The 23,304-nt window shown below is 24.9% G+C and overlaps 1 protein-coding gene across 1 annotated transcript in view; it reads right to left on the bottom strand.

The window, feature by feature from the left end:
• LOC117178537 (tyrosine-protein kinase CSK-like) overlaps positions 1-23,304 on the bottom strand; it is a 91,025-nt gene that overhangs the window by 66,023 nt on the left and 1,698 nt on the right. The window contains exon 2 of the mRNA XM_033369965.1: positions 7,036-7,075. Coding sequence (XP_033225856.1) covers positions 7,036-7,055 — 20 coding nt within the window. The 5' untranslated portion in view covers positions 7,056-7,075. The remainder of the gene's footprint in view (positions 1-7,035; positions 7,076-23,304) is intronic.

Genomic DNA, 23,304 nt, shown 5'->3' with positions numbered 1-23,304 from the left:
AATTATTTAAGCAATTTATATAAACATTGAATTATCAGCAAAAAGTTAATATTTTATATATTAGAAACAATTCGTATTCAAAAACCAGCAACAAAAAATCATAAGTAGCGCCCAAAACTAAAACAAAAACAGTTTTTCACTTATGGGGTTTCTTGGGGCCGTAAAAAACAGACTTATCGGGGTAATATTAAAAAAATTACTAGCAATATGTAACTAATTTAAAAATAAAATTTTAAATTTCAACCCGATCCACCTAATATTGAAGATTCTGAATAAAATTTACCAAAACGGCTTTTCTTCATGTCTAAAACTTCATGGGGCTTTCGGAACCTCTAAATATAATTTAAACAAACAAAAAAATTTTTTTTATTTGGATTCGAACATATTTGTAGTTGAAATGAATGAAAGTTTGAAGAAAAACATTTTACAATGCATTTTTGGAAAACTACTAGTGCTGACAAGTTTGGAAATTTGTTAATAAATGCGCACCATTGTTCCGCTTTTAGGCGAACCATTTGGTGATTAGGGTCATGTTCAAGGTCTTCCGACGGGGCAAGATCAAAATGGAGCAGAAGATCCGTACGGTCCCAATTAAATTCACAGTTATACTGATAACGTTATCATGAAAACAGAACACTCTCAGATTGCAACGTGCCTTATTCATTTATCAAATTACACTTTGAAAAAAAGAAAGAAATTCCAAAGCTAAGTGTTTGACAAATAGTTTCTGACAATTTCAGTATCATCTGATCATTTTTATCAATTATGTTCAACTAATTATAAATTCAGCTCATAAATTTTGAAAATTCCCAAGTTGGGATAAAATACTAGAGTATTCTATTTTAAAAGGTTTTTCTTCCAGACTGACCTTCGAGTGAAATTCCGTCGTCTTCGTGAATCATCGCATTCTTGGAATTATTAATAAATTATGGTTCGACGTTTTCACGACCCATTTTAAAAAAAAGGTATTTTTATTTATAGGCATTTGTAGATTAATTAGAAAATACAAACTTGAATCTCAAACCAAGCAAAATAAAACAAATTTCAGTTAGTGGCTTTGAAAATTGACCAATTTTTAGTTGTACTCAACGGATGAATTTTAAACCCGAGAATAAGAACTTACCAGAAAAAAGTTAATTTCCTGGCAAATAGTTCAATTTTATACTAAAATGATAAATTTTTACCCATATTCAACAAAAAAGTTAAACTTTTTACCAAAAAAGACAAATTTTAACAAAAGAGATCAACTTTCTACAAAACAATTGAATTAGATTTTCAACCAAAAAAAAATAATTTTCCATCAAAAATATTAATTTTCCACCAAAAGACGAATTTTCAACCAAATATATTGATTTTCAAGTCAAAAACATGATTTTTCAACCCAAGAATAAGAATTTTCAAAACCAAAATTAATTTTCTACCAAACAGTTGAATTTCAAACTTATACTGGATAAATTTGTACTAAAAAAGTAATAGATATTTAATATTTTAGATCAAAAATAAATGTTCAATCAAAATTTTTTATTATGAACCAGAGGTGAATCTTTAAAAAACATTATTTTTTCTCACGGTAGTTCAACTTGTAATAAAGTAGATCGATTTTCAACCAAAAAGATCAATTTTTCACGAAATAATTACAATTTTAACCAAAAGATCATTTTTTCGTCAAGAAGATGAATTTTGTAAAAAAAAAAAGACAAATTTTCTACCGAAAACATGAATTTTCAAGTTCAAAAAGACTACTTTTCTACAATACGGATGAATTTTTAACTGAAGAATAAGAAACTTTCAACAAAAAAGTTACTTTTTTTACGATAAATTTTTCACTAAAAATATTATATTTCAGATGAAAAAAATTAATTTTGATCACAGTAGTTCGACTTTTAACCAAGTAGATCAATTTTGAACCAAAAAGATGAATTTTTCACCGAATAATTAAATTTTCAACACAAAGACTAATTTTCCATCCAGAAGATTAATTTTCTACCAAAAGATGAATTTTCACCCAAGGAGATTACCATTCAATAAAAAAGATCAAATTTCAACCAGGTACAAAAATTTCCTACCAAACAGCTGCATTTTTTCAAACAAACAAAAATTTATAAAAGTTTAAGATTTTTAGTAATTAAAATGAACTTTCTACAAAACAATTGAATGTTTAACCCAAAAATGGGCATTTTCAACCAAAAATAAAATTTTTATGAAATAATTAAATTTTTACTCAGAGATACATTTTCAACAAAATACATGAATTTTCAAGTAAAAAATGCTAATTTTCTGCAAAACAGAAGAATTTTCAACAAAAAAGTAAATTTTGTACCAAATAAGTTAAATCTTCTATATTTTTTCTACATTTTTTACAAACAAAAAAAATATTTTAAAAATGTACATTTCATTAATCAATTAATTAATTTTCAAATAAATAGTTAAATTTTCAATGAAATATGTGAATTTTTAACTAAAATGAGAATTGTTCAACCAAAAAAAAATAATTTTTTACAACTTTAAACTAATCAGTTGATTTTTCAACAAAGAAATATCAATTCTCAAAAAAAAATACATGATATTCAACCAAAAAAGATTTTTATTTGAAATTAAAAATAGTTGCATTATTTCAAAATTGAATTTTGAACAATCAACTATTAGATTGAATATTCATATATTTTGTTGAAAATTCGCCTTTTTGGGAAGCAATTTAGTCTTCTTGGTTCAAAATTCATCTGTTTGGTTGGAAATTTAACTATTTTGTTACAATTTTATGTATTTTGTTTTTAAAAAATCTTCTTTTTTGGTAGGATAATAATTAACTCTCTTGGTTGAAAATGCATCCATTGTGCCGATTAACTCTCTTGGTTGAAAATGCGTCCATTGTGTCGATTTTTTTCCATTATTTTTTTATATTAAAAATCCCACACAAGTTTATAAATTCTTTAAAATCACAACCTGTAAAGATAATTTCGTGTACTACCAAAATATTGAAGTTTTGACCCTGGAAAGTTTTTTTAAGTTCACAACAAAATTACTTTCCTGTTAAGAGAGGTATAAAGAATTTTTACAGAATACAGAGATGAATTTAAACATACCTCATCCCCGAGAAAATGATTGAATAAAACCCGAAAAAAAAGAGGAAGACTTTCTGGACCTCCAGGGAAGTATAAAACCCTATTAACAATACCATATTACGCACTTTATGGAAGACCCCTTAGTCACCACGTGAATTCCAATGATTCTCTACAACTCCTATACAAACCAGTTTCTGCAGCAATTTTTAAAGATATTTCACATTTTTTTAGGCAATTCACTCGAAATATGTGTAATTGTAAACAGTTTTGTGAATTTATTATCAATAACGTTTTTTCCACTTTTTAGAAATTTGAATAATTTAATTTAGAAAGCTTTGTAAAATTATATTACAAGATATTCTTGAATATACTAGCACTATCAATTAATTAAATAATAGTACAAAAATAATACAATTAATTAAATAATAGTACAAAAATAATAAATAATTTCTTTAATATTCTCGGAAGTCCATGGATTTGAATATAAAATCAAACAAATTTTCATTGCGTCTTCTTATATTTCAAATTCAGTGCACATTTAAGTAAAACACGGTGACCGTTTTAATCGACAAAATAAATTCCCGTTCATTTCTCGGTTCGCTAACACTTTTCACGGTTAATGAAATTAAAAAAATGGAACTCTAAAGCTAAAAAATTTGCCACTTGAGGTAATAAAAACTGAGCTGCAAATTAGAGCACTCAAAGTGGAACTGTTAAATTTTGAACTTTTAAAATTAAAGTTTTTAATTAAAAAACTTTGTATTCAAATGCTCAATAATTTACGTGTATAAAATTAAAGGTACTAACATTTTTCAATATAAACTTTTAAAAAAATCCTTCAAATTTTAGAAAATTTCTTTAGAATTTGGATGTATAAATAACAATTAAATATTTATTGTTTTTAGGGGAAATTTAAGTAATTTTAAGAGATATGTAGAAGTTTTGAAAAAATTCAAACTTAATGTAAAATTGAAACGATAGCCTAATAAAAAACAAAATGTAGACTTTTGCAGATTTTAAACAAAAAAATTAGATTATTCTCAAGAATTGTGAAAGGCTTCAAAAGAATAAAAACATTTCCTTAAGATTCCTCGGAAAATTAAAAATAATTTTTCAGTTTGAAAATTTTTTTAAGAGAATATTTAAAAAGCCAAACAATTCAGTTATAGATTCTTATTTTTAAATATTTGTTTTCAATTTACTTGTCTTGAATAAAAATTCCAATATTACTAAATATTTAATAATCAATCTTTTTTTTTAATTAAAATTTTCAAATTGAATGGGTTAAAAATGAAATATTTTAGACTGAAACAATATTTAAAATTTAATAAAATCCTTTAATTAAGAATATATTATTATGAAGTTATTTTTAAGTTGAAAATAGTTTATAAACTTTCAGTGACACGTTCACATTTGTTTAATATCTAAGACTTTCAAATTTAAATCGTTTAAGTTTTAACGTTAAAATATGAAAATTCTTCAATTTTGAACTGATTTTAAATCGTTTTGTCAAATCGTTTTTGTTCACTTTTTATTACTTAATGTACAGATGAATTTAAAAAAATATATTTATCAAATAAAAATGTTTTTTATCCGAAATTTTCAACATCAAGGGCTTTTATTTTTTATTTGTTCAAGTCTTTAAGAAAGCATTTAAAAATTCTTTAAATTCAAAATGTAAGCTTAAAAATAAAAATTTTAAACGGAAAATTTTGTATGTAAAAAATTTTGAATTATGCATTGTAAGCTAAATAATAGCATGATTGAAAAACATAATAATTCAAATAATGATTTAAAAACTGTTGAAATCGAGCGTGGAAAGATTTTTCTTTCCCGGTTTCAAAAAATTCCCGGTCCAGCGGCCACCCTGTAAAATTAATGTGGGACCTATATTAAATTCAATTTAAACGCTTTGAATTTTTAATTTTGCAAGTAAGAATATTGCATTTTCAACCAGACAGATCAATTTTAAACCAAAAAGATTAATTTTTCACAAACAAAAAAAAAATTTGCAACAAAATACAGAAATTCTCAACCAAATAGTTGAATTTTCAACTAAAATTATGAATTTTTAACAAGATTTTAACTTTCAACCAAGCAGTTTTATTTTCAACCAAAAGATGAATTTTCAACTAAAATCATAAATCTCCAAATTGAATAGTTGAATCTTTATACAAAAAGAATATATTAATTGTCAACTAAAAAAAAATATTTTCAACCGAAAACAGAATAGTAAAAAAAATAATGTTTAGCCAAAGAACTATATTCAAATGGAATAGTTACATTTTTAGTTGGCAAAAAAAAGATGAACAAAAAAAAAATTCTTACATTTTTAAACAAAGTGATAAATTTTCATCTAAAATAAGGAAAGTTCAACAAAAAATTTATTTTTTACGAGAAAAATACTTTTTTTTTTAAATTTACATTTTGCAAGAAATTGAGGAATTTTCAACTAAAATGGCGAATTCAGTCAAAACTCTCTCGAAAAATTTCCTGAATTTAAAATGAAAATTCCTGAAATTTCCAGGTTTTTCCATTATTAAAAAAAAGACGAACGTTCAAAAGTTGAACTTTCGACTAACAAATATTAATTTTTAACAAAACTTCGGAGTTTTTACCTAAATTTCTAATTGAAGAAAAAGTTCAATTTTAAAGCCAGAAAGACGAATTTTCAACTCAGAAAAATTGGCAGTCAAGAAAGAAAGAAAATGCTAATCAAGCTGTGGAATTTTCAAATCAAAAAAGCGCATTTTCCATAAAATAATTCAGCTTTCAACCAAAAAAGATTAGTTCTGAACCAAAACTATAATAGGCCTTTCAACGACAACGAATTAACTTTAAACTTATGTTCTTTTATTTAAAAAGCTTCCGTTTTCAATTACTCAAATTTGAAAATGGTTTTATTAGAAAAATATCCAGGTTTTCTGGATTCAATTGCAGCAAAAAAAAGGAATAAGTAGCGGTGTAAATAGACGGTCTTTTAACAAAATATTTGAATCCTCAATACAAATACATTAATTATCAACGAAACCGTTATATTTTTAACAAAAGAGATCAATTCTCAAACAAAAAAGTCAAAATTTCAACTCTGAAAGAGTTTTTTCAGTCAGGAAAGAAAAAAAAATTACCAAATTGTGTTTTCACCTCAAAAAGGAGAATTTTCTACAAAATAACTAAACTTTCAAGAATTCTCCACTAAAAACAATGAATTTTCAACCCAAAAGGACGAATTTTCTATCAAGAAAAGACGATTCTTCAGCAGTCGAATTTTTGACTATAAAATATTATTTTTCAACAAAATACTTAAATTTTAAACAAATTAAGTTTTTACCAAAATAGTTGAATTATTGAACAAATAATTGAACTTTCTACATACAAGGATTAATTTTCGAGTCAAAAAGACGAATTTTTCGACTAAGAAATATTTTTCATTCAAAGAAAAAAATGTCAACCAAACTGTGGAATTGAATTAACTTTAAACTTAAATTCTTTTTTTAGAAACTTCTGTTTTAAATTACTCAAAGTTGAAAATTGTTTGATTAAAAAATGATTCAGTTTGTCTGCTTTACCAGTTTTCCAGCCATTTTTTAAAGATATTTTTCAATCTTCTGGAAAAAACGTAGGATGTAAATCCATCTTGATTCAATTGCTGCAAAAAAAAAGGCAACAAATGAGAGGAATATTTTTGCTTGACATGCTAACAGTACACGTAACGTGAGCGTTACTGTAAGTATTTCACAATCTTCCGTTTTCCATCTGGCCTCATGCAAAGAAGTGGGTACACGCACACAAAGTTTTCATTCAATGGATTCTCGCATCAGATTCCCGAATGAACTTCCGGAGAGTCCCAGAAACGGCCTCTCCAGCGTTAAAGTAAACCAAAGTTATTTGTTCTCAGAATACGCATAATGGAGAATTCTAAAAGAAATATCATTCAGCAATTAATAATGATGGGAGAAGTTGACTCACCTACATGACAAATTTACTGTCCATCCTTCGTGAATCGATCCTTTCTGCAAATGATAAATAAAACATACAATGAAAAAGTTACAACTTCAGTTTGAAAAATTAATTTTCAACATAATAGTTACATTTTTTACCAAAGACATGAATTTTTAACTAAAACGATGATTCTTCAACATGCAAAAAACAGAATGTTTAACTAAATAATTAAATTATCAACCTATAAGATAAATTTATTACTAAGGGAGACAAATTTTTAACAAAGTATAGGAAATTTTAAATACAAAAAGATAAATTTTCAACTTATAATGGTTCAGAACTAAGTTAAAGAAGTGAATTTTTAACTAAAAATAATTATAAAGCTTCAAGAACAAAATGAATTTTGAACGAAAAGAATTTTTTGAACAAAATAGACAGTAGTTAAACTTTCACTTTAAAAAATGAATTTTTAACAAAATAGTTGAATTTTCAAACGAATAAATTGATTTTTAACGTAAAACCTTTATTATTCTTATTCTACCTCGAAAGACAAATTTTCAACTCAAGACACATTTTTAACCAAATGTGGGTAAGTTAAATTTTCAGCTAAAAAAATAATGTTCAACCAAAAAACTGAACTGTTTACAAAGAGCTTCTACCTTCAACTAAAAAAAAAAACATTTTTAAACAAAAATACTTTTCAACAAATAATAATCCTCAACTAGTTTAATTCGACAAAAAAACACGAATTTCTAACAAAACAGTTGAATCTTCAACAAAATAAATTTTCAAGAAAGAAGATTAACATTCTACCCAAGTCGACAAATTTTTAATTTTCATTCGAAAAATGAGAATGTTCATCAAACTAATTAAATTAGCGTTCAACCAAAAAGATAAATTAATCACCAAGAATATTATTATTTTACCAATAAATATTTTCAACAAAATAGCTTAATTTTGAAGAAGAAAAAAAAGGTTTTCAAATAAATCGATCAATCGCAAACCAAAAAACTGAATTTTAAACAAAGTAGTTCCACTTTCAGCTAAGTAGCTGAATCTAGAAAAAATGTATTGCTCTACAAAAACTGTAATTGTTGATATTTCAAACAAAATATATATAAATTTTAATACAAAAACTGTTTAATTTAACTAAAGGACGAATTTTCAACAAAATAGTAGAATACTCAAACAAAAAAGATTAATTTTCAACCAAACAGTTGTGATTATCAGACAAAAAAGATGTCATTTCTAACATTTTTCAATATAGAATGACGATTTTTCAACAAAACTGTTGAATCTTCAACCAAAAAGAATGAATTTCTAACCACATTTTTTAATTGTCAACAAAATAGTTCAATTTTCAAGCAAAGAAATTAATTTGTAACCAAAAGGATGATACTTCATCTAATCATATTAATTTTCTATAAAAAGATTAATTTTTACTAAAATACCATCATTTTCAACCAATTTTATCAATTATTAAGGGCTTCCCAGTTCAAATATATCAGTGTTAAATTGTTTCGTTTTGAATATTTGATTTCTGGTTGCTCATTTTAAATAAACCATCAATTTTTGCTAAATATTTTTAAACAAATTTTTATTTAAAAATTGCAAATTGAATGGGTTAAAACTGAAATATTTTAGACTGAAATAATATTTAAATATAGGATTTGAAATTGAATAAAAACATTTAATTATGAATGTATTAATTTTAAATGAATATAAAATTTAAAATAGTTTATAAACTTCCAATTGGACTTTTAAATTTATTTAGCTACTAAGGCTTTTTAATCGAAAACGTTCAATTTTCAGAGCAAAAATCTGTAAATTGATTTATTTTTAACGCTTTTAATTTTTAATTGTTCCAGTCATGAAAACTGCATTTTTAATTATTTTAATTGAATATGCATGCTTAAAAATGAAGACCTAAAATGGAAAAATTTGTGAAAAAAAATATTTTAGAATTGCACAAGATAAACCGAACTTCTTCTAAATTGCATTATGTCATATGATATAAAATATGTAATTTTCCCAGTGATTGTATAGATTTTTCTACTAAAATTTTTTTAAATTCTGGTTCAAAAAATAAATATACTGTCATTTCCCGGTGCAGTGGCCACCCTGTAATTTTAATTTTTTTAATTTATACCATTCAGAAGTTAAACTATAAATAATTTCTAACTACGAGTAGGAGCTCTTTGGCATAATTTAGCGACCACTAGCGAGTTAGAGACTAGTCGTCGGTAAAGAATTAAAGAAGTGGGAGTAAAGATTAATTGCTTAGCAAAGGTATTACGCGGCAAAAAGCTAAAAATGATATATTGTCGAAAAAGATTTATTTTTTACGCCTGCATTTAACTGAATTAAAATTAAATTAAAGATAAATCATTTTACTTTTCATAATAAATCTAAATTATCTAGTGATTATAATATTTATTAAAAACAGCGAACCTCACAGTCCTTACGGCACAAAATATAGGGACCAAAGGGTACGTTTTGTCACGTTCACAGGGTAACAAATTTAGGATGAATTCATAAGATTTTAAAACAATTCAAGTTAAATTAAAAATAATCCAAATAAATTGGAAACCATTTAAATGTTAAAGCCTAAAAACTGTATTTTAATATATTCAATTGACCTATACAAGTGATTCGACTTTTGAAAAATACATCATTAAAAAAACAATAATTGTTTTTTCAGAACTAAATTATAAACATGAATATTTAGCAGACCTTACGCGCTCTTTAAAATAAGGTAGTTAACATCCCTGATAAGGAAACTCCGTTCCGAGGTCAACTCAATTAGGAAAAAAACGAAGCGTGTGAGAAATTTTTCCGCTAGCGGAAACAGCAAAAACTAGGAAGTAAAACACACTCAATCAAATATTATTCAATTTTACATGATTACATTTTTTGAAATATTTAGTTAGAAAATATTTTTAAAATTTAACTTTTAATTCAAATTGCAAAACTTTAATCGTAATTACTCAATTTTGAAGTCTTCGCTTTTATTTACACTTCATTTTCAAAATTTACCAATTTTTCGACATTATTTATTTCAAATAAAAATTATTAGTTTTCTACGATAAAAGATGAATTTTCAAACAAACCTAGAAATTGTCGAGGACACAGTCACAATTTCAACCAAATTTTTTTGTTTAAGAAAATAGTTATATTTTCAACAAAACAGTTGAATTTTCAAACAAAAACATTAAACTTCAACCAAAAGCAGTTTCGTTTTTAACCACATAGTTGAATTTTCATCAAACAAAAATTGATTTAAAAAAAATGTGATAGTTCATATTTCAAACAAAAAAAGATGAAATCTCTATAAAAGAGGTGAATTCTAAAACCAGAGATGAATTTTAACTATAAAGATTAATTTTGTAGGAAAAAGAACGAACTTTAAAACTAAACAGTCCAATTTTCAACCAGAGATGAGTTTTCAAACAAATTGGTGAATTTTCCAAACAACCAGATGAATTTCAAACCAATGAAGATTTTCAGTTAAAAAAGAAAAAAAGTTCATCCAAATTGTTTCACTTTCAATCCAAAAAAAAACAAATTTTGTATACAATAGTTGACTTTTCAACAAAAAGGTTCATTTTCAATCAAACAGTTGAATTTTTAATCATAAAAGAGAAAATTTCAAACCAAGAAGATTAGTTTTTCCACAAAAAGGGACCAATTTTCAACTAAATGATGAATCTTCAACCAATTAATTAATTAATTTTGAACCAATCAGCTCAACTTTCAACCAGACAGCTGAATTTTCAACCAAAAAAATTATATTTTAAATAAAAAATAGTTTCCTTGAACCAAAATCGAGAAATTATCAACCAAGTTTAATTATCCTCAACTGAAACAGATTAATTTTAACCCTTAAAGGGCACACTTTCATAAAATTACGTAAGATCACACTGGGTGTTAGGCACCCAAGGGTATTCAAACTTGTGCTGTGCCGACGGTCTTGGATATTTTTTTTTTAAAGAAAACCAAATGAATTATGTTTAATCTATCTAATTTAAGGAGATTAAGTTTTCATAACAGTTTTTGAAATTTAAAGTAGTTTACAAAAATCCTTTTTGAACAAAAAAATTTAATGACTTCTTTCACTCTAAAATTCATAAATTTTTAAGTTTTTGATATTTTTACTTAAAATTTTACTTGAATACTTCCGAGATACGGCGCTTCAAAAATAAAATTAGTCTTATAGTGTTCGTTCCAAAGAAGGTATTTATTCTAAAAAATAAACGTCTCAATTCAATGAAAAATGAAACACCGTACTTTGCGTGATTAAACGATTTTATTGATCTTAAACGGCGTATAAAAAATATAAAAATATAAATTATGTGAAAATGACAGAGAAAAATAGGTTTTCATGTCATTTTTTAATCTGGTGCCATATGTTCTATTTTGTTGAACTTGGTACGTTTTGCTAAAGCGCAAATAAGTCGTTGGGTCTTAAACACCCAGTATGCCCTTTAAGGGTTAAACGAAACAGATACATATTTTACCAAGAGATGAATTCTCAAACCAAACAGACAAATTTTCAAATAAGAAAAGTTTTTCAGTAAAGAACAAATTTTGTTTAACCAAAGCGTGGAATTTTCATATCAAAGACAAATTTTTCTACAAAATGACTAAAAAGAATTCACTTTCAACCAAAAAAGATGAGTTTTTCTACCAAAAGGTGAATTGTTAATCCATAAAGACGATTTTTTTTATTTCAGAAATTGAATCAAATAGTTTAAATTTGAACTCAAAGAACTGAAGTCTGAATAAAAAACATAATAGTAGAGTTTTAAATTAAAAATAATTAACCTTAAAGCAAGAAAGATAAATTTTCTATAAAAAAAGACGAATGTTCAACAAAAAAGTTGAATTTTCAATAAAAAAAAAGTTCATATTCAGCAAAGAAAGGTGACTTAAACATCAAAAACATAAATTTTCTGTAAAAGACTAATTTTGTATTTAAAAAAATGTTCAACAAAACATTGCAAATTTCAATCAAAAAAGATTCCCTTTTTAAGAAATAGGTAAATTTTCCAATAAAACAAATTAATTAATTTCCAACCAAACAGATGCGTTTTGATAAAAAAAAAGAGAAAAAATCAAACTAACAAGGTCAGTTTTCTACTAAAAAAGAACACCATTTTTTAGATAAAAATTTAAATTTTCAACAAAATATTCAAATATCCAAATTTAAATTACTAAAAAAATTATATATTTTCTTAACCAAATGATTCAACTTTCTATCAAGTAATTCAATATTTAAAACAAAAAAAAATATTAATTTTGAAGGAATAATGTAACTAACGAAGATTAATATTTTTAAATCAGAAGTTTTCATTTTTAGACAAAAAAAATTTCATTTCTACTAAAGAAATGAATTTTTCAACAAAATGAAGAATTTTCAACACAAAATATGAATTTTCAACAGAAATTTAGAAAATGAAATTACTATAACAATAATATTGTATAGGGGTGACAGCAAAGCTTCATTTTCAAAATTCTATCATTTTTCCATGACCAGCTTTTCATTTGCCCTGGCCATAAATATTTAAAAACTAGAATCTTAATTTTGTAACATTTTTAACACTGAATTTTTTATAAACGTAATAAAACAATTTCAAACTAAAAAATTAAAATTTCAAATTAATTAATTTCAACAAAAAAAGATTACTTTTCTAGCATAAAAGATGATTAGTTACATGTTTAATCCAAAAAAAATTAACTAGATTTTAATTTTTTACAAAATAACTCACTTTTTAAGAAAATAGTTGAATTTTTAACCAAATATTTACATTTTCAACTTACAGAGATGAATTTTTAACATAGAATTATTTATAAACGTAATAAGACCATTTTCAATTAAAATATAAAAATGTCAATTTTATTATCCTAGATGGTTATTTAAAGTGCCTTTTACAAAACTTCCCTGACTTTTGCAAGATTTTTCTCCGAATTCCTGAATTTTCCCTGACCAATACAATTTCCTGACTTCTTGATTTCAAAGTCTTCCCTGACTCACATTCACCCTGATTATACTTTTTTTACGGATTTACACTTTAGACTTTACCATTTTAAGAGTTTAATTCAAAATTGTTAATTTTGTTCTCATAAGCAAAATAAATCATACAATTATTTATAGCACTCTATTGATACAAACGAAAATGTACGAAATTTATTTTTAAAAAATCAGTTTTTCACTCTTCAGAAAAAAATAATTTAAAAAATCATGGAGGATATCAGAGCGGAAATGTGAATTGAAACAATACCACTTATCATCAATTAGTATAATTTGTATGGCATTTGACCGGAGACACTAAATAAATTGTATCGTCTCGATTGAGAAACTAAATATGGCTTGACACTAACGGACGCTTGCTAATAAAATGTCATGGAAAAAGCAAGTAAAACAATTAAATAAGTTTCGAATTGATTTTTTATCCTATTAATATACGAAAATCTCAAAAGCATTGCTGTAACTTTTCCTAAATGTCGAGTGGGTAATTTGAAGAACTTGAAGGAAAAAATGTTACCTAATTCACATAAATAATTGAGAATTGAGTTTCAGTTGAAGGGCAGTGACAAAGAATGTCACATTTGCATAAGAAAATAAGAAATTAAATTAAAATTAAACTGACAAAAATGAAAGATTTACTAACGTAAAATATTTTGTTATTTAACAAAGCCAAACACATTACACAGAATAAAAATTTGTATTAGACATGGGCAAAAGTAACTTTATTGTCAAATATCAATCAAAAGTTGTATTTTTGCAACAGGTGAAAAATTACAATTTTTCAACATTTTCATTGCCTTATTTAACTTTAAATTATTATGATTGAAAATCAAAACTTGAACAAAAAGATAAATTTAGAATAAAAAATGGAAGAATTACATTTTCAGTGAAAATAATTCATTTTCAACCAAAGTGATGAATTTTTGTTCACAAAAATAAATACGCAACAAAAAGTGTAGTACTTATTTCCATCAAACTATATTTTAATATTCAATCAAAAACATTTTATACCAAAATAATTGAATATTGAACTCACAAAATACGAGAAGGGAATCTTCAACTTAAAAAGATAAACTTTTTTATCAAAAATAAAATAGCCATAATTGTAACTAAAATAATTAATTTAAAAAAAAAATTTAAGTCAATAGTTGAATTTCTATCCGAAATAGTACTTTTCTACCAAAGAATATTAATTATTAACGAAATACATCAATTTTTAACCAAATTTTGAATTTTTAAAGGAATTTTAACCTATACGTACAATTTTCAGTTGAAAAAAATTAATTTACAACAAATTTTTTATAAAAGGTATAAACAGAAACTCCAATTTTTAATAGAACTATTATTTAAATGTAAATAATGCAATTTTGACTGTTATTTAACAAAAAAGATACTTGTCTCGTGGCAAATATAAATTAAAATACACCAAGACCTCGGTTTAAGTCCAGTGTTGCGATTTGTCTGCAAATAACCTTGGCCCTAAATCGAAGGAATTCATACGTAAGCATTCAGAGCCGCGAGAACCATTTCTATTGGATTTTTCTATGCAGTAGAAAATATTTATTAAATTTTGTTTATTTTGTGGTCTAAAACAGATCATAATTTAAACTTGAAGAAAAATCAGAATGATAGCAATATATATCAAATTAAGAAAAAACACTTGAAACGTGAAACCGTTTTAAATTAGAACCTTAAAATATTCCTAAGGCACACTGCATTGAGTATAAAATTGAATTAAATAATAATTTTAGCTTTGATATTAATAAATGCTATCTATGAAAAACAAGCTGGACGTTCACGTAGGTTATTAAGACAGATAACCTAAGTTACGCCGGAGCAGAAGAAAAATGTTTTAAAGCAAAACATAATCTAAAAAAAAGATGTTGTAATTAATGAATGATATGTATTCAATTTGTCGGACAAAAAAGTAAACTAAATATTGAGCGAAACTGAGGAAAATTTTTTGCCGTTACACGTAAATATGCATAAGCTGACAACTGATTGAATTATCAACTGAGGGCACTGCTCGCTTTTATCGCTCCGCTACTGGTGACAATCTTTCCTCGACCCTCCGAGCTGAGAAACTGCGAGAGCCAGAAGTTCTAAGAATTCCTAAACCGCGAGACCCTAAACCGCGTATCTGATGTAATCCCTAATCTGTCTTGACTAAATCAACTATTGCATTATTTATTTTTAATTTTTTCTCAGTTTTATCATGCCTCATCATTTATGTGAAACACATCCAGAAAACCTGGTAAATTGAATCTGACAGAAAATTCGAATCAAATTGAAATAGTATTTAATTCTACTTTTACGAAAAATTCTTCAGGAAGTACCGTCAAGATGTATTTTTTTTTTTTAATTCTAAAAAAATATTAAGAGTATGGTAACGGACGATTCCTCACGCGGCAAAACATATTCTACTTTTTCCTCACAATCAACGAAAAATTATCATTGTTAAATTGCTGTCAACGACATCACGTGGAAGGCACGTCACACTTGGATTGTTTACTGTATACACAGGTTTCTGCTCTTTTCGCAGTAAAGAGTAACCGATCTTGACACGTCATTATATTCCTTTGGCTGACGATGACTTATAAAAGTTTATATTCTAGGAAGAAAGTGAGAAGCTGTTTAACATTTCAATTACTCCATTTATAAAAAACATTCTTAAAATAAAATATGTGAATGTTTTAGAACGAAATTTTAAAGGCTCTTATCGTTGTTAAGAAAAAAGTTTGCACTCAAGACTGTATTTTTATATTGAATTTTATTGAAAATCTTTCAAAGAAAAATATTCTAAAATTAGTTATTATTTATTTTATGAGAAAACCAGATTAAATCAAGAATAAATTTTAAACATTATTCTTAATGTTCTTGCATATTCAAATTTCAAACCTTTATATTATTAAATTAACAAAAAACGAAACCGTAAAGTTTTAATTAAAAGATCTGGATTTTAAAATTACGAGTTTCAACGCCTTTCTGAATTTTTCTCTTATAAAATAATCATTAAATTTTAATGATGAGATACGTATATTCTTGCAGGTTTCCTCGGGTTTCTTGAAACAAAAATTTTATCGTGAGCGCTCTGTGTAAAACGAAAAAGTAATTTAAAAAAAGATAGCTTTCTATATGAAGACTATTTTACGGCCCTTATACATTATTCCCTTGTTAAAGAATATTTAAATAAATAATTTACGCAATTATGAAATGAATTCTTGTAGGCTTCTTGCAGACTTCAGTCCAAAATGAAGCCAAAAATTCTCTAAAATAAAACTAAGTACCGTGTATATTGAGTTCACTCTCGAATTCTCTAAAAAGATGCTCTAAAAATGAATTTTCAACACAAAAGTTCATTTTTAATGAAGCAGTTGAACTTTCAAGCCAAACACATTACTTTTGTAGGAGACAGTTTTAATTATCAAACTGAAAGGTTAAATTTTCAACAAGAAAGATTATTAAAAAATAATAATAATTTTCCAACCAAAAAGTTGCATTTACAACGAATTTTCTATTGAAAAAGAGGAAGGTTCAATGACTTTTTAACAAAAGAGTTCAATTTTCAAGAAAATAATTAAAATTTCAACAAGTTAGAGTTTCAAGAAAATAATTAAATTTTCCACAAAAGAATATTTAACTAAATAATTTACTTTTAAACTACTAAGATAAATGTTCAACCACAGGGTCGAGTTTTTAAATAAAAATGATCAAATTTTAAACAAAAACAAAACAGTATAACTTTGAAGGAAAGCAGACGAATTTTCAATAAAACAGTTGAATTTTCAACTCACAAAGATGATTTTTCACACAATAAAATTATTCTTCAAACAATAAAAATTGACTTTCTACCAAATAGTTCAAATATCAACAAAAAAATTAACTTTTAACCGGCTGATCGAATTTGCAAACAAGAAAGATCAAACTTTAATCAAAAACAGTTGAATTTTCAAATAAATAGGGAAATTTTTAAGGCAAAAAATGTTCCATCAAAAAAGATGAATTTTCCACCAGAAAGTTGAATTTTAAATCTACAGAAATGAATTTTCAACCAATGGTCGAATTTTCAAGAAAACAAATTTTCTAATAAGAAATCAATTTTCCAAAAACGAGTTGCTAATTCGAGCTAAAAAGTCTAAAAAGTTATAGAAAGCAGTTAAATTTTCAACGAAAAAAGAATTTTCAATAAAAATAAACAAATTCTTAACGAAAAATATAATCATTGATTATTCAACCAAAAAGGGTTTTTATTTTAAAGCTAAAGCAGTTGAAATCAACAAAAAAGACAATAGTCAATTTTGTAAATAAACATATAAAACTTTAACACAAAAAATATATGTTAACAAAGTAGTTCAACTTTAAACAAGTAGTTCAATTTTAAAAAACTGCTTGTTATAATAATTAAATTTAAAAAATATCAATTTGTAACTAAATTGTAGTATTTTTAACTAAATAGTGTAATTTTCATACAAAACAAAATTGCGAGAAGAAAGTTGAGTTTTCAATAAAAAAGTATGTTATCAAATTATAAACATGGATTTTTAATGAAACAATATGACTCTTTTAACAAAAAATGAATTTTCAATCCAAAAGAACGAAGATTCTATTCCAAAAATACGAATGTTTAAAAAAAGTTTAATTTTGGATTTAAAAAAATATCACTTTTTAATCAAATTGTTCAACTTTAAAACAAATAGTAAGCTTCAACTTACCGAGATGAATTTTTAACCATATGGAAGCATTTTAGAACAAAAAAGATTCAACTTTAAACAAAAACCAAATATTTGAACTTTTAAACAAAAGATACGAATTTTCAATAAAATACTTGAATTTTCGAAACCAAAATTTTTCTATAAAGATGAATTTTCTACCAAGCAGTTAAAATATCAACTACAGGCATTAATTTTCAACCAAATAGTTTAAAGTTTAGACAAATGGGATAACTTTCCAACCTGCAATGATATAATTTTCACTAAATGGTCTAATTTACAAACAAGAAAGATTTAACAAGAGATCAATTTTTAACAAAAGAGCTGCGTTTTTAAACTAAAAAGTAGAATTGTTCAGACAGATGTGGATTTTTTGTCAAAAAAGCCTAATTATTAACAAAAAAATATACTATTTGATATTTCAAAAAAGAAAAAATTTAATTTTATATCCAAAAATAGTTAAATTCTACATAAAAAATACGATTTTTCATATAAATACATGAATTTTCGAGTAAATACTTAAATTTTTAGTTCGAAAAAAATCATTTGTCAGCTAAAAATAGAATCTTCAACTTTTAAAGAAGTGGTTTAATTTTCAACCTAACAATAATAGTTTAAATAGTAGTTAAATTCAATCATAAAACGAGACATTTAAAACAATATAGTAGATTTTTAAACCAATAGTGGAATTTTTATGCCAGAAAGGCGAATTTTGTCAGAAAAAAGTTAAATTTTCAACAAAGAAGTTCATTTTCTAAACAAAACAGATGATTTTTTAATCAAGATAGATGACTTTTCAATCCAAAAGGACGAATTTTCTATTAAAAAATAAAATGTAATAGTAGAATCTTCAATTGAAAAAATATAATTAACTTTTGACTGAAAAAAATGTATTTTAAACTAAATGGTCGCATAAAAAAAATATTGAACGTCAACCAAAAACAGTCGCATTTTCTAACCAAATGTTGAATTTTCAACAAAATAAATCAGTTTTCAACCAAATATATTATAGAATTTTTACCCACAAGAGATGATTTTTGTATGAAAAATGTAATAGTAGAATCTTCAATTGTAAAAATATAATTAACTTTTGACTGAAGAAAGATTTATTTTAAACTAAATGGCCGTATCAAAAAAATTAAACGTCAACCAAAAACAGTTGCATTTTCTAACAAAACGTTAAATTTTCAACAATATAATTGAATTTACAACAAAATGGTTGCATTTGTAACCAATTACTTGAATGTTCAATACACAAAGATTAATTTTCAAGCAAAATTTTTTAACATCAACAAAAAAAGTATAATTTTCAAAGGAAAAACTACTTTTATACGAAAAGATACCTCTTATTCAAAAAAATAGTTGGATTTTATTATGGATTCCTATTAATTCAATTCAAATTTAAACTAAAAAAAAAAAACAAATTTCTTTAAAATAGGAAATATTTAAAAAGGAGGGAAAGAGTGTGAAATCTGTTGGCTTTTTTTTAATTGTGCGATTATTAAATAATATATTATGTTCAGTGTTAGTTCATAATTTTGCAAATATTATTAAAAATTTACCATAAGTTTAAAAATACTCTCTTCCGGCTTTGATTTTTGCTTTTAAGTATCACTTCCTATTAATATAACTTTCACTCGCTCAGTATCTTAGTCTCTTCAGGAAGCAATACTTTAAAGTTGAAACGTCGAAAGCCATTTAAGCCTCTAAAAAATGCAGTCTTATTTCTGGATACAGCGATTTACTAAGAAGTCCCGAATCAAACCTTGGCATGAACTTTCTTAGCTCGCTTTAAATTTAGCGTGACGCCCTGAGCATGATAATAAGAAAAAAGCTTCCTCAATTACAAAGACGTCCCCTTTTAAACAGTTTTAAATACCACTTCCGAAATAAAATCCAATGGTCCGAACTATCAATCTTCAGTAATAAGAGCCTCTTTCATTCCCGATGGAAAAATTTCTTTGAAATAATAAATTCTTATCGATTAACCCGAATTAACCATGTTCTGCAAAAACATACCACAAGAGAAATTACTTGGCGGTAGGTATATAAAGAATGGTAAATTCGCTATATTCAAGAAATTTTTTCTTTTTCATGTCATAGACTATCGCAAAAAATTTAAGAAATATATGGAATTTCACGTAAAATAAGGGAATACATTCTTTTAAATAAAATTAATTTTATAAATATTATTATAAACCTGTTTAAATTCCCAAGATTTCAAGTTCAAGCATTGCATTTGAACAAAACAGGTAATTTTCCTCAACCAAAAAGAATTTGATTTTCAAAATAAAAAGTCATGTTTTAGAAAACTGTTGACTTTGCAAAAAAAATAAGTTTTCAAGAAAAAGCTCAGTTTCAACCAAGAAAATCAAATTTTGAGACTAAAAGTTTATTTAAAGAAAAATTCAAAAAAATAGCTGAACTTTCAAGATAAACAGACAAATTTTCAACAAAATGGTTCAACTTTTTTAATTATTAATTGAATTTTCAACCTAAAAGTGATAAATCTGCAACAAATAAAGACGAATTTTCCACAGTATAGTTGAATCATCAACCAAAACAGATTATTTTTTAAGCAAGCAGTTGACTTTTCAACAACAAAATTAATTTTCAACCAAAGAGATGAATCTCCAATCAAAAAATCCGAATTTTCAACCAAATAGTCTAACTTTCAAAGAAAAAAAGATTAATCTTAGCGAAAAATAGTTGCATTTTTAAACAAGTAGTTACATCTTTAACCAAGAAAGACGAAGTTTCAGTAAGATAATTACATTCTCAACCAAAACAGACTATTTTTAAAATAAATAGTTGTACCCTCAACCAAAAAAGATTAATTTTTAGTTGAACGTTGTATTTTTAAAAAACCAAAAAAAAGATTAAATTTATACCAAAAGCCCTGAATTCGCAATAAAATATTTACATTTTCAACCTAAGAGATTTATATTTAAACAAAAAAACGAATTCTCAACAAAAAATATAATAATTGATATTTTTACCAAAAAGGATGTGAATTTTTATTAAAAAGCAGCAGTTAAATTCAATCATAAATTATAAAAGCGAATTTTTTGTTCAAAATATTTGTATTATCCATCCGAAAATATGATTTTTCATCAAAAAAGTTCAATTTTAGCCAAATAGTTGACTTTTTCAGTCAAAAAGTTTAATTTAGGCAGATTTTGTACAAAGCAGATGAATTTTGCTCCCGAAAATATAAATAAAAAACAGTTAATTTTCAAGGGAAATAGACTAATTTTTAGCAAAATAATTGAATTATCAGCAAAAGCAGATTAATTAGTGGCCAAACAGTTGCGTTTTTAATAAAAAAAAGATTAAATTTCTACCAAAAGAGATGAATTTTCAAGCCAAAAATACGATTTTTTCAAAATAAAATATATTTTTCAACAAAACAATTAAATTTTCAATAAAATAGTTGAGTTTTCAACCGAATAGTTTATTTTTAATTAAAATCAATTAATTTTCAAAAAAATAATTAAATCCTCAACAAAAACAAACTAATTTTTAGTCAAACAGTTACGTTTTTAACAAAAAAATTAAATTTCTACTAAAAGAGATGAATTTTCACAACAAAAAATGAATTTCCAACAAAATAATTAAATTTGGCTCCAAATAGACTTTTCAACCAATAAAAATAAATTTTTAATCCTGAACGTAAAATTTTCAATCCAAAAAGACGAATATTCAAATAGACAATTTTGAATTTTTAACCAGTAGTTGAACTTTCCACAAAATAATAACATTTCCATTCAAATGGTAGAATTTTTAACCAAGAGGTGAATTTTGAACCAAAAATATAAAATTATAAACTTTTCAATTATAAATAATTAACTTTGAACTAAAAATAGTTGCATTTTCTTTTTGGGTTCTATTAATTCAGTTCGCATTTTTAAGCAAAAACGAGAAAAAAAAGGGGGGGTTTTTGAAAATAGTTTAAAATGCTTATAATCAGACAATTCTTGAAACTTTTAAAATTTCAAATAAAATTTGCTTGTAAATAATCATTGTTAACGCTTAGTATGTCGTAATTAACAACCATTTTTGTATAGAATTCATTCAATAATACAAAATGTATAAATACAGCTTAAAGTCGGGAAGATACAGCGTGCAGCAGATACGTTTTAAAAATAAATTGTTTAAAATAAATAAACAATTACGGAAAAATTCGACTTTAAGTGTGATAAGCGACAATGTGCAATATGTGTTTTTTTAATGCAAGTTCCCAGGCATCGCCTCTTCTGGAAATTTAAAAAAACGTTCGAATTTTCAAACAAAAAAGATTAAACTTTAACCAAAGAAAGTTGTAGTTTTAACCAATTAGTTGAATCTTCATTCAAAACACTAATTTTAAACCAAATAGTTGGATTTTTAATTATAAAAATAATTTTTAACAAGAACAAAAAACAACAACTTTCAACAAAATAGTTACATTTTTAACCAAAGAAATGAATCTTCAATAAGAAAGACGAATTTTCAACCAAATATTTTAATTTTAAACCTACAATTAATTTTTAAACAAAAAAGAATTAAATTTCAACCAGAAAAGACGAATTCTAAACCAAATGTAGTTGAATTTCAATTTAACAAATTGATTCTCAAGAAATAAATAAGAACGAATTTCCAACAAAGAAGTTAATTTTTCAAACAAAGATATGAATCTTCAACAACAAAATCCGAATTGTTCAGAAAATAGTTAAATCCTCAACTAAAACAGATTATTTTTTACCAAACAGACGAATTTTCAACTAAAGTAAATTAATTTTTGTGCTAATAGTTAAATTATCTGCCTGATAAAAATGATTTTTCAAACAAAATCTCGAATTTTCAAACAAAAAAGTTTAAACTTCATAAAAAAATTTGAATTTCTAAACAAGTGTATCTTCAATCAAAAACATTTCAACAAAATAGTTGAATTTTTCGTTTAAAAACTAAACTTTTAATTAATAAAGAAATTTTGCAACAAAATAGTTACATTTTCAACCAAAGAGATGTATCTTCAAAGGAAAAAGTTGCATTTTCAACTTAAAAAAATGAATTTTTAAACGAAGAAAAACGAAATTTCAACAAAATAGTTAAATTTTCAATCAAAGAGATGAATTTTTAACATAAAAAAAAATAAAATTTCCCACAAATAAGTTGAATTATTTACCTACCAAAATGAATTTTCAACCAAATGGTTGATTTTTCAAAGAAAAAAGATTAATCTTCAACAAAAAACCATTGCATGTCCGCTTAAAAAATTAATTTTAATTTTTAAAAAACGAATCCTTAAAAAATTGTTATATTTTAAACCAAATAGATAAATGTCCAATAAAAAGACAAAAAAAAGTTTATTTATCAACTAAATCGTCGAATTTATAAACAAAAAAGATTAAACTTAACCACAGAGTTAAATTTTTAAGTTAACAAAATATTAATGTTCAAAAAAAATTTGATTTCAAGCAAAGATTTTGTTTTCAGGATAAAATGGGAAATTTCTTAGAAAACGGTTGACTTTGAAATACGAAAAAATCAAACATCAACAAAAAAAGTTTAGTTTCAACCA

This window comes from Belonocnema kinseyi, chromosome 8 (genome assembly GCF_010883055.1).
Source record: "Belonocnema kinseyi isolate 2016_QV_RU_SX_M_011 chromosome 8, B_treatae_v1, whole genome shotgun sequence".
NCBI lineage: Eukaryota > Metazoa > Arthropoda > Insecta > Hymenoptera > Cynipidae > Belonocnema > Belonocnema kinseyi.
The sequence above is the reverse complement of the archived record's forward strand: the minus strand, read 5'-3'. Positions and strand labels throughout refer to the sequence as shown.